This window comes from Chiloscyllium plagiosum, chromosome 37, assembly GCF_004010195.1.
Source record: "Chiloscyllium plagiosum isolate BGI_BamShark_2017 chromosome 37, ASM401019v2, whole genome shotgun sequence".
NCBI classification, from domain to species: Eukaryota; Metazoa; Chordata; class Chondrichthyes; order Orectolobiformes; family Hemiscylliidae; genus Chiloscyllium; species Chiloscyllium plagiosum.
In genome coordinates, this window is record NC_057746.1 from 443,198 (window position 1) to 456,128 (window position 12,931).

Consider the following 12,931-nt stretch of genomic DNA (forward strand, 5'->3'; position numbering starts at 1 on the left):
TAAAGAGGTTGTCTAACTGTAATATTTGATGCATAACTCTTGTCTTTGAGTGGATGCAGTTTAACCTTCCCCGGGTAGTGGGGCCAATGTCAAAACGTCTAGATTAGATTAGATTACTTTAGATTTTTTTTAGATTAGATTAGATTACTTTACAGTGTGGAAACAGGCCCTTCGGCCCAACAATTCCACACCGACCCGCCGAAGCGCAAACCACCCAAACCCCTACATTTACCCCTTACCTAACACTACGGACAATTTAGCATGGCCAATTCACCTAACCTGCACATCTTTGGATGAAAAAAAAAGCGAGCAGCTGTCCTCGCTGCTCCGGGTCTCTCTGTCCCACGCAGACACGGGGAGAATGTGCAAACTCTGCACAGACAGTCGCCTGAGGCAGGAATTGAACCCGGGTCTCTGGCGCTGTGAGGCAGCAGTGCCGCCCACCGTGTACTATTAGGCCAAGGATTTTTGTGATTCCTGTGTTTGTTGTTGAGCTGGTGGCGGACCCTGTTCACTCTCACTTCCACTGATTCTTAATTCACAATCTGAATCACACAGTATGAGTCAGCTTACTGGCAGCTGAGGCAGCTTGTGACTGTTCGTCGTTTTAATTGGTTATATCCCTGAGATGAACCAATAGTTGATACTCTGCGTCTGGAATTTGAGTTCAGGAAATGATCAAAGTTCAAGGTGAACAGTTAATTCGATTTTATTGTTGTTCTACTGTATGTTCCAGTGTGCAAACATTAATTGATCCCCACCCTCAACCCCAGAGTGTTTTATTCCAAGTCCCTGGTTAGAATAGGGACAGCAAGTTCCCAGAATGTTGCTGATCCTTTTCTCCATTTCCCTGTGTTTTTCCTGGGTCTCTCCCGGTAAGTACAGAATTCAGCTTTCCATTCTCTCTCTCTCTTCTCCAGCTCAGGGCGAAGACAGGAACTCTCCTGGGACTTCACAGGAATGTAAATGTCAGTCGGTTTCTGTCAGGAATTAATGTCACAATTGTACTAGTGAAGAGCTGAGGGGCTAATTTCCTTTCATGTCTGTCTCACTCACTGTGTGTCTATGTTCTTTCTCTGACATTCTGTGTCTCAGTGTGCCACAATCTGTGTGTGTCGGGGGGAGGGGGGGGGGGGGTGCTGTGTATCCTTCTGCATGTATGTGTGTCGCCAGAGATGGTAGTGCCTGATATCGAAGATTCCTTTCTCTCTCCCTCTCTCTGGTTGCCCCTCTCTCTCTTTCTCTCTCTCTGGTTTTCTTGCTCTCTTTTTTTTCTGTGCTCCTGCCTCTTTCCGTGGACATGTTTCACTGTCTGTTTAATTGTTCCTTTCTGTCTAACAGTCTTGCCCTTTCTCTCTCCCTGCAGTTTTTGCACTGAGGGAAACAGCTTTTTCTCTCTCTCCTTCTCCTTCCCCACAGACCTAAAATGAGCTGTTGGTTTCTGACGCCCAGTTGTCACATGAGTCTGAAAGTGCCTGATGTTGTCTGCTCCTCGTTAGTAGCCTCAGTATTTGGATAGGAGACTGTCTGTCTTAAAATACCAGGGGCAGTCATCTTTGAGGCTCCTGTGGCCAGGTCAGAAGGTCTAGGTCTGAGTCCCACCCTGGAGATTTGTCATAACAAGTTGATTCAAAATGCTTACAGCAGCCTGTTTAATGCTTGAACTGAAAGAATGGTCGACAATAAAAAGGCAGCTTCCAGGAGCATTTTCTTTCCGATCAGAAATCTTCCGATGTATAGACTCATAGAGATGTACAGCATGGAAGCAGACCCTTCGGTCACACCCATCCATGTCGACCAGATATCCCAAACCCAATCTAGTCTCACCTGCCAGCACCTGGCCCCATCCCTATTTTCACTCAATGAAGATTCACTGATCCAAATCTTCAGGTCTTTGAATTATCAGATTTGGGATCTAGATTGGGAGGCGCAAATCAGGATTCTGGGATTATCTGGGATTCTCCACAACTGTTCGTAACATGGACTTCAGAATCAGAGACTTGGGTTAGGTATATACACTCTAGAAACACGCTAGGCCAGGTAAAGTTACCCAGTTTAATGCCTGGGTCTACCAGTGATCAGCTAATCATTACAACCAGACACCCTAAGCCTGGGACGATATCCTGAGGAACCTGTACAGAGGTGTCCTGGAGCTGAGATAACTGAACTCCAAAAACTACAACCGTCTTCCTGTGTGCTCCAACCAGCGAAGAGTTTTCCCTTGATACCCATTGATTCCAGTTTTGCTAGAACTTCTTGATGCCATATTTGTCAAATGCAGGATAAAGGGCTGTGGAAGCAGGCAGGAAACTGGAGGTGAGACCAGGATGAGATCAGCCATGATCATGTTAAATGGCGGAGTGAGCTCGAAGGGCTGAATTGCCCACTGCCACTCCTAATTCGGGCCAGTCACTCTTTCCTCACCTCTTGAACTGAAAGAAGTAGCTGAAAAAGCAGAAAAGGGTCGGGTTACAGAAGTCGCCACCAGTCAGGTCAATGCATTCAGTATTGACCCTGATCAGAGGATGTGTGCCAGTGTCTTCGGGGCTTTTTCAGCTGCCGTTAGAACTATGGTAGGAATTTGGTGGTGTGGATACACTATCCAGATTTCAGCACTCACACCATCATTCTGATTTCACACCGTCACTACGTGGGTGAGTTTTCCTTGATCAGGTGGTAGTGTTTGTAAGTGTTTATTCAGATGTCCCTTGAATCTGTTAATCTTTATTTTCTACAGACAGGAATGCATTTACAGTTATGTATTTAGCTACCTCTGGCACTGCTGACTTACCCGAGTATGTTGGAGTGGGAATGATCAATGGAGTTCCAGTGGCCTATTATGACAGCGGTACCCCTCAGATAATCTCCCGTCAGCAGTGGATGACAGATGCCTTTGATGAAGAATACTGGGAATATCTCACAAATCGAGGGAATAAACATTGTGCCATTGCAAAAGAGAACTTGAAGATGATAATGAAGAATACAAACCAGACATCCGGTAAGAGCAACAATACACATACTTCCACTTACCCTTTCTTTATTGTTTCTTCTTCACCCAAAGCTCTGTTTCCATGTGATGCAGTGATTTGTGGTAGAGTGTAGTCCTTTCGATTTAGCCTACTATATTCACTGCTTGTGATGTGGTCTCCACACACTGGAGAGATCATGCACTCACAGGTGACCATTTTGCACAGCATTTCTGTTCACTCTGTGACTCCAGCTTCCTGTCAGCTGATGTTTTATTGATCTACTGAGTTTCCACTCTGATCTTTCTGACCTCAGTCTCCACAATAGACAAATGAACAAGGCCAGTGAGTGTGGAGACAGGGTCAAGGTCACAGAACAGATTACAAGTTGGCTTCAAGACAAAATAGAGAACGGGAGTAAACGATACTTATTCAGAGCTGCAGAAGGTGGGAAGTCTTCAGACCTGGGACTACTGCTGTTCACAATTTACATCAATCCTTTGGACTTTGGAATCAAAACTTTTTTAAGTGCAAATGACATGAAATTGGAGGGAGTTGGCTGTGCTTTCTAGGAATTGGAAAGTTATTTATTTGTTAGTAGCTGCAGGTCTAGGTGGGGGGAGAAGAAAAGGAGATCTTGCCATATAAACACATTATTCACTAAAATCTGCATTTCAGCTTAGCAAAGCCATTGAACAGTGAACCAAGCACTAGGTTTTATATCTAAAGGAGCAGCATTAAAAATTAGAGAAATTATGCTAAATTTGTATTGATCACACACTGCAACTCTTGTTGCCATATTATGAAAAGGATAAAACATTGGGCACTGGAGATGGTGCTGACAGGGTGTATAACATGGGATATCTATCAGAATGCTGTGTTTTTCCAGCACCACATTTTTCAAATACATATCAGAAAAGAATTGAAAGTTGAGTCCATTCTACCTGAGAGGCAAAAAGGCCTCACGAGTGCATATTGGAGGTTTTAATAACTTTGGAAGATTTTGATTGAGTGGATGTGGAGAGAACATTTCCACTTTTGGGGAAAATCATTCAAAGCCTTAACGTAAGATAACCAGAAATACCCAACAGAGAATTTAAACTTTTACCCAAAGATTGGAGAAAATGTATGGCTCGCCACCACAGGGAGTTATTAAAGTAAATAGTATTGTTACATTTAAAGAGAAGCTAGAGTATTTTGAAGGAAAGGCAATAGATGATCACAAAGGTAGGTTTGCAGCAAAGAGGATGGGAGGAACTCAGGTTGAGCATAAGCACTTGCAGGGACTGGTTTAACATGTTTCTGTGCCAGAAATCCTGTGTAATCCTTCTGAACACTCAATTTCTGTTCCTTTACCCACCAACACTCCCTTTGGCTCTGCAACACCAACTCTTTTGTCATTTAACCTCTCCCCATTCCAGTCTGTCACTAATCTTCTCCGTTGTTCCATTTCCACTCTCACTTGCTCAAAACCTGTTATGTATTGAAAAACTTTCCCCGTCTGACAATGGTCATCAACCTGAAATTCTTCCCCTGTCAGTGGATGCGAGCTGACTTATTATCTCTCAGCTGACTGCTGTGTTCAGTGAGTGCCAGGTGGGCATCCATCTGTAGTTACACTGCAACCCATGACCCTTGGGTGTACATACAATGTATGGGCAATCCTGTCCACTGTATTACAGCATTCAATCAGGTAAACCAGGCTAATTCCCTCTTTGATGGGATTTTTGTGTAACTGGCAAGGTCAACATTTGTTGCCTGTCCTGAATTTGACATGAACTGGGTGACTTGCTCAGCCTTTTCAGAGGCCAGTTAAGAGTCAACCAGATTGCTGTAGGAGTCACATGCTGACAGACTTCCTGTTCTTAAGCACATGTAGTGAAGCAGATGGATAGATTTGATATTACAGTTGATGGTTTCACAGCTAACAAACCATATTCCTGATTTTGTTACGATCCAGGACAAAGCAGCCCACTTGACTACAGCCAAATCCACCTCTTTTGAAATTCACTCCTGTCACTACACTGCACAATTCCCCACACAGTGTACCACCATACTGCAGAATGGCTACAGTGAGTACTATTTGCAAGATGCATTGCAGTAATCCACTCGGACTTCTTTAACAAAGTCCTCAAACTAGCAAACTCCATTATCCAGAAAGACAAGTTGATGTTTGTTAACACCTTCAGCTTCACTTCCAAGTCACAGAGCATCCAAAGTTGTTGCAACCCTGTCCAATAACAGTGAATGGTTAATGATAACTGTAATACTGATAATGTTCACTTGGGTGCCTGTCACAGAGGAATGAATCTGTTTGCAGTTTAGGAGATATGAGTTGTCGAGAAGTGAAGGAATGCAGCTGTGCTAAGCTGGGAGAAAGAGGGAAAAATTACATATACTTAGGGCTTTTCATAACCTCAGGACAGCTCATCTCCAGAGAATCACTGCAAGAATATAGGAAATACAGTAACCAACTTGAACACAGCAAGCTCCCATAGCAAAATGTGACAATGATCCCCACTTATTATGATGTTGAATGAGGAGTAAATATTTGTCAATAAAGTGTGGCACTGGAAAAGGCACAGCAGGTCTGATGAAGGATTATGCTCGAAACGTCGACTCTTTTGCTCCTCAGATGCTGCCTGACCTGCTGTGCCTTTTCCAGCACCACACTTTGTTGACTCTGACTCCCCAGTCCTTACTATCTCCTAGTAAACATTAGTCAGCAGACTGAGGATAACTCCTCAATGTGTCATCAGAATGCCATGGAATCTTTTACATCTCTCATTAGAGAGAGAGAGAGAGCTGCTGGTCACCATACCTCAGGCAAGGAGACAGATTGAGGAGGAGAATCCTTCATGGTAACCTCAGCTGGTGTGGGAATTGAACTCATCTGTTGGTTTACTCTGCATTGAAAACTAGCCATCCAGCCAGCAGAGCTGACCAATACCCTCAGGTTAAGCAATCACCAGTTCTGTCTTTCTGTGATGAGAGAGAGCAGCCTATGGTCCAGTTGGGCGATGGTGACTTCACCTTGGAGATGATGCTATATAATGTGAGACTGCTTCAGCAGATCTCTTATTTGCTTTGAAGTGATGTTGAGCCCTGATTCTATGCTAAGACTAAATCTCTGTATGGGTATATGAATAGGAAGGGATTAGGGGAGTACGGGCTAAATCCTGGCAAACAGGACTAGACTAATTTAGGATATCTGGTCGGCATGGATGAGTTGGTTGAAAAGGATCTTTTTCTGTGCTGTGCATCTCTATGACTGTGTCTCTATGAAGCCAGAAATCACACAACACCAGGTTGTAGTCCAACAGGTTTATTTGAAATCACAAGCTTTCGGAGGGTAGCCCCATCATCAGGTGTAGTGAGAGAGAAGCATACAGACAAGAATCTGGGCAGGGGGATCAAAAGATCATAAAAGTGGTGTGAATGGAGTGCCAAATAAGAAGTCGCTGCAGCTGACCAAGGGTGTTAGACAGTGTGAGTAAAATGTCAACAGCTGAATAACAACTGAAATCCGATTAAATGAGGCAGAGAGATAATTCCAAAACATTAAAAATACGGTGGTGCTGGAGACAACCCAAATGCCTGGAATAACATGGAATAAAAACGGAAGCTGCTGGAAAAGCCCAGCAGTATCTGTCTAGAAAAACCAGAAGAAGGGTCACCAGATCCAAGACATTAATTCTGATTTTCCTCCCTATATGAGAGGGAGTACAAGTTTGGCATTTCATTTGAAAGATGGACAGGCGTTGTGGAGTGTGGGGTGATGGTTGTATGACCATGAAGGGAGCAGAACGCAGGAATATTGTAGCAGAGAGGCTGGTGCAGTGATCCTATCTCGTGAGCTGATTGAACTTGCTTTATTGACTACACTCCCCTGGAGATGAGTTCCTCACATTGATTTCCTTGCTGATCCTTTTTCATTGACAGTGCGGGTATTGCCAGGATGGCTTCATGTCCCGAGGGGGGGGAACAGGTTTTACCTCCTCCTGTACATTCTCAAAACTATGATATACTGCCCAAGTTCCAGAGAACTGCTTGGGTTTCACAAAATGAAGATATTCACAGACAATAGATTTCTTCCATGCAAGTGTTCCTTCAGTACTGTGTACAAACTTGGTTTTACAGTAATAAATCCTGCTGTGAACGAATCAATAAAGAAATCTATTGTAATAATTAGCTAGTTTAATTTTACTAGTATAGCAATGCAGAGCCCACAGAGAAACCTATTACTGTATTACTGAGCGCACAGAGAAATCCATTACAAAATAAATATACTTTTCTAACGGTAGTACCTTTTGTTTACTGTTCATTACTGACAGGAATTCACATTTTCCAATGGATAAGGAAAGTTGAAATAAATGATGACAGCTCCACTAATATCGCGATGCGATTTGGATTTGATGGAAAGGACTTTATTAGTTTAGAGCCGGACAGAATGAGATGGGTCGCATCCAATCACTTTGCAGTGAAGACTGCAGAGAAATGGAATTCAGATGAATCCTGGAACAAATATTGGAAATGGCAGTTGGAAATAGAACTTGTTGAGCGCTTAAAACTACGCTTACGTTTTGGAAAGGAATATCTCAAAAGGACAGGTATTTATTTCAGTTCTGATCTAACCTCACTGATCTATGAAACCGTTCTCCCATTACATTCAGTGTCTGTCTATTGTTTGTGGTTTCACCCTTTCCCATCACAGTTCAGCCTGAAGTGTTCATCTCCAGGAGGGAGCCCAATGGTCAGGACAAGCCGCTCACTCTCTCCTGCCTGGTCACTGGGTTTTATCCTGTAGACATCGAGGTGACCTGGCTAAGGAATGGAGAGGTCATGTCTGAGACCCAATCCTCGGGGATACGACCGAACCACGATGGGACCCATCAGATCCAGAAAGAGATTGAGATCAGTACTGGGGATGAGGATCAATACTCCTGTCACATTGAACACAGCAGCCTGGCAGAGGCCCAGCTCTATCAGTGGGGTAAGGAACTATAATCGATATTCATGTGTGAGGGAGAAAGAGAACAGGGAGAGTGTGTGTAACTAAAAGGATCGAATGAATGAGATATACATAGTTACAGGCAAGAGAAACTGAGACTGTGCCGAAGAAACAGATTCAAAAAAAGGAATAAGACAGAAAGAAATGTGGAAAAGTAAAATGAAATACGTCACTAAGCAAGCTATATATTTTTACATTTTGTAATTTTTCTGATGGTTTGGCTGCAGGGATTTTTGAATGAATTCAGATTGCCATGTAGCTGTTTGTGTACTGGCAACAGACCACCGGTTAATTCTACACATCACTTAAACTTTCTGAGAAACTGAATTTACCAGAGATTTGGTGAAGACATTTTGTCAAAATGATGTTTGTCACAAATCACATTTAGTTGGAGGCACCATAATTCCTTGACACCATACAAAAGCATATTAAATATTACAATGGCCTCAATCATTCATGCAAAGCATGAGCTGGTATGTAAGTGGGGACCCAATAGTTAGAGACAATCGAGCAAGGTTTGTTTGGCATCTCCAGTAACTGGTGAGAGTTTTATCTTCCAGCTAGTATACTGTAACATAAAATAAATTTACCAAATGAGTAACTGGTTAACTAAGTATACAAATACATTTAGATGAAGATAGCAGCACTGATAGTGTGTCATAATTGTAATAAAATGACAGGTCGTGCAGTGTACTGCAATTTTAAAGAACCATAACTATGGTAAGTGTCTGCAATTTAAACATGTTTGTATCTGAGTTACCAAGGTAGATTCAGAATTGCAGACATGAGAGTCAGCAAGAGGGTGAGGTACCAGTTACATTCCTTAGGTTAAGTAGAACTTTAAAGTTGGCCGACTGACTGGGAACAGGAGAGTGTGACTGTGAGTCAGGCAGATGCTGGGATTCAGGATGGAGTGGTAGGGGAGACTTGGCCAGTAATTGGGAAGCATTTGCCACCAGAGCAATGAGATTAAAGACTATAAGGTGGATGTATGACTAATTGTAGCTCTGTGGTTCAGGATCCCGTTTGGTGGTGGGGACAGGGTGTGTAGAAAGAATTTTGGTAATAATGGGATATGACGATTCTCTGCAACTGTGAGTGAGAGTTCCCCAATGTTTGTGTTCCATTGCCTGGTGCCTTATTAAGGATGTCTTTTCATATCTAGAGATGAACTTGGACTGGAGGTCAAGGGCAGCAAGGGATTCAGTTGTTGTGGTCCATGCAGAGCCAATGATAGGAATAGAACTCAGAATGAATTTTCACTGACTGAGTTTGAGGAGTTGGCGTGTGCTAAAATGCAAAACCTCAAAGATATTTAGAACAAAGAACAAAGAAAATTTACAACCCAGGAACAGGCCCTCCAGCCCTCCAAGCCTGAGCCGATCCAAATCCACTGTCTAAACCTGTCGCCCAATTCCTAAGCATCTGTATCCCTCTGCTCCCCACCTACTCATGCATCTGTCCAGATGCATCTTAAATGAATCTACTGTGCCTGCCTCTACCACCTCTGCTGGCAATGTTTTCCAAATACCCACCACTCTCTGTGTGAAGTAATTGTCACGTATGCATATGTGGTTGGGGGAGACAGCTGGGACTGAGGGAGAAAGTTGTTAGACCGATACAATCAATATACTATGCACAAAAAATTAAAAAGTTACATGTCTCATAGTTCCTATTTAGCAGTTACATTCAAATCTAATAAGAAAACTATGTATACCTGGATTGTTATCTCAGCCATGTGTTAACCTGAATAGGATCAAGTGGATTAAATGTTAGGCTCAAAAGATAGTTTAAAGAAAAGGGGCCTTGATTCACGGGGCACTGGTACCAATATTCAGAAAAGAGACCTTTTTTTAAGGATGGTCTTTGTTTGAACTGGGCTGGGTTCATTGTCCTGAAATAATATATCTAGGCAGTCTTGAAACTGATGGTTTGAGGCTGGCAGGTTTGGATGATAGGAGATTTAGAAATCTAACAAGGGAAATAGAGATAATGGAACAGTGGAAAGATTTGGGCATAAACAAGAATGGGAAAAGAAACAGAGTTTGACATTAATACTGCAGCAGAGAATAAGGTCCATGCAAATAGTAGTAGCAAATACTCAAAGGCATTTTAACTGAATTTGCAAAGTATTTGTAATAAGATGGATCAACCATAGGTACAAGTTAGAAATAGATAGTTCATATCTAATCATCATTGTGAAACGCAGTTTGCAAACTGACCAAAGCTGGGAAATAAATATCACAAGAATACAAAATTTTGGAAAGACAGGAAGAGTGGTGGAGGAGGAGGAATAATAGAGGAGAAAGTGAGGACTGCAGATGCTGGAGATCAGAGCTGAAAATGTGTTGCTGGAAAAGCGCAGCAGGTCAGGCAGCATCCAAGGAACAGGAGAATCGACATTTCGGGCATAAGCCCTTTTTCAGGAATAATAACCTTACAGCAAAAAACATGGTAAAGCAGGACATTTCCAAACCTGTCGGCCATTCCCCCTCCCCAGTTGCAGGATTAAATTTTAGTGTCTCTAGCTCCAAGATGGTACTGGTGGTCAGAGGGGCTCAGAGAGAGTTTTGTCAGCTGCAAGACTCCTTCAGATGTTTGTGCTTTTGTTATGTTGTTTCTTCGAGATCCGATTGCTGCTACAACCATGATCTGTAAGATGCTGGGTCTTCCCTTTTTTCATAGGGTTAAAGCTAGTAGATCTAAAGCCCTACCTTTTAAACACAAAGAGCTGTCCCACAAACCACTTCACCTGCACCCCACCCTCCCCCTTAGTCCTCTTCCCACGGTTTTCAATCCAGAGTCACACACAATCTGAAACTTTAAAATGGGGTCCCATCAAGATGGTGTTTGGGTAGCACTGTCATCACAGCAAGACTGGGAAAGGAAGTTGGTGCAGAGGATCAGGAAGTAAAACACGTGCAGACGAAGAGCAGGAATCACAAGACTCAGAAACACAAGTGGAACAGTTTAAAGGCCCCCTCACAGCGATTTCACTGAGACAGAGAACATTAAGCAAAAAAATAGTCGAAGCATGCAACAAAGAATATGCAATAATGTTTGTGGGCTGTTTTCTTATTGGATTTGTATCTGACTGCTTAAATAGGAACTACGAGACGTAACCTTTTAACTTTCATTCGTGTAGAGTATATTGATTGTATCAGTCTAACAGCTTTCTCCCTCAGTCCCAGCTCTCTCCCCCTCCCCCATATGTATCCAGACATCAATTCGTCATCAACAGCCAGCAACCAACATCTCTTCTAATCCTTACTACAGTAATTTCTGTATTATTAGTTTTGAACAGATTTCTGAAAAAGAAAGTTGCAGAATCATCTATGGGTCAAGTGCAAGGTACTTTCCAGCTTGTGTTATGCAATGAAGCATAATTCAATTAATAATCACATATTAGTCGACTGTATGATAAAAGGTATTCATAATACAATGAATTCCATCTTACGTTTGGGAAAAAACCCTCCAATCTCAAATCGTTAAATCGTTATGAAGAGAATATTAACTAAAGTGAAATTGTAAATAAAATTACAAGGTATAATGCTTAATCAATGGAGAAAAATATTTAAAACTACATGTTCAATGAAAATACACTTGATTGAGAAAAAGGACTGAGCAAGAATAATCCAATTATGGCCTGCTAAAGAAACTAGGAAGAAAATGGGGTAAAAGATAGAACAGAAAAGTAAACCAACCAGGGATATGAAAGCAGATCTTTTACAAAGAAATAAGTGAAAGTAAACATTGATCTCTTAGAGGCAAAATAAATTGTAATGAGTGATAAAAGAATGAGAGACCTTGTACAAATATTTTGGCTCTATATAAAATAGGTAACGTTACATTCCAGAAATAGGGAGTGATCAAAAAGCGAACAATAAGGCAATTCATACCAGCAGAAACAGTCCAGTGCTCACTGAGTGCTTCAGTGAAATGACAGCCAAGATTTAGTGCTCAAGGACTAATTGTGTCTCAGATGTGCTCACTGCTGCTTGCCCATGACCAATTTCAAGTCCAAATTCCCCTCTCCTCCCCCGCCAACCACTAAGAAGGAAGCTAGGAATATAATGGGGTAAAAGATAGTGAATGAAGGTGAACCAACTCGAATATAAAAGCAGATATTTTACAAGGATCTTTTATTATGTTGCCAGGCAGCAAATCCAAGACGTAGAAGTAGATTTTCAACACATATAAAGTTTCTAGTATAATGAGAGTGGATATGACAATGACATGGCAATTTATAATATAATTTAACAATGACATCAGCTGTCATGTGCAGGAGCCTATAAAGACAGGATAGAATGTTCTGTGCTTCTGAGAGATGAACTTGCAGTGTTATGTGCATTGATGTAATTTCTAGGGTTTGTAAATCTCTACTAGAGTCAGTCTGAGGGCAATCATTATAGTCCACATACAACCTGAAGGAGTTAGGATAGCTATCTCTTCAATGTGCAGAACAGAACACTGAGCCATATGTCTCATGACAACACAAACTATGGTAATAGTAAGTAGAACATGGGACATAGAACATTACAGCGCAGTACAGGCCCTTCGGCCCTCGATGTTGTGCCAACCTGTCATACCAATCTGAAACCCATCTAACCTACACTATTCCATGTACGTCCACATCCTTGTCCAATGACGACTTAAATGTACTTACAGTTGGCCAATCTACCACCATTGCAGGCAAAGTATTCCATACCTTTACTACTCTCTGAGTAAAGAAACTACCTCTGACATCTGTCCTATATCTATCACCCCTCAATTTAAAGCTATGCCCCCTCGTGCTCGCCATCACCATACTTGGAAATAGGTTCTCCCTGTCCACCCTATCTAACCCTCTGATTATCTTATATGTCTCTATTAAGTCACCTCTCAACCTTCTTCTCTCCAACGAAAACAGCCACAAGTCCCTCAGCCTTTCCTCGTAAGACCTTCCCTCCATACC

The 12,931-nt window shown here is 42.1% G+C and overlaps 1 protein-coding gene across 2 annotated transcripts in view; it reads left to right on the plus strand.

Annotated features, from left to right (window-relative positions):
• Positions 1-638: 638 nt before the first annotated feature.
• The window catches only part of LOC122541263 (class I histocompatibility antigen, F10 alpha chain-like), a 24,545-nt gene continuing 12,252 nt past the window's right edge, over positions 639-12,931 (plus strand). Inside the window, exons 1-4 of one of the 2 annotated variants that reach the window (XM_043677879.1) lie at positions 639-690; positions 2,738-2,998; positions 7,301-7,576; positions 7,681-7,959. In XM_043677879.1, coding sequence (XP_043533814.1) covers positions 675-690; positions 2,738-2,998; positions 7,301-7,576; positions 7,681-7,959 — 832 coding nt within the window. In that variant the 5' untranslated portion in view covers positions 639-674. The other variant, XM_043677878.1, reaches the window with a different exon arrangement.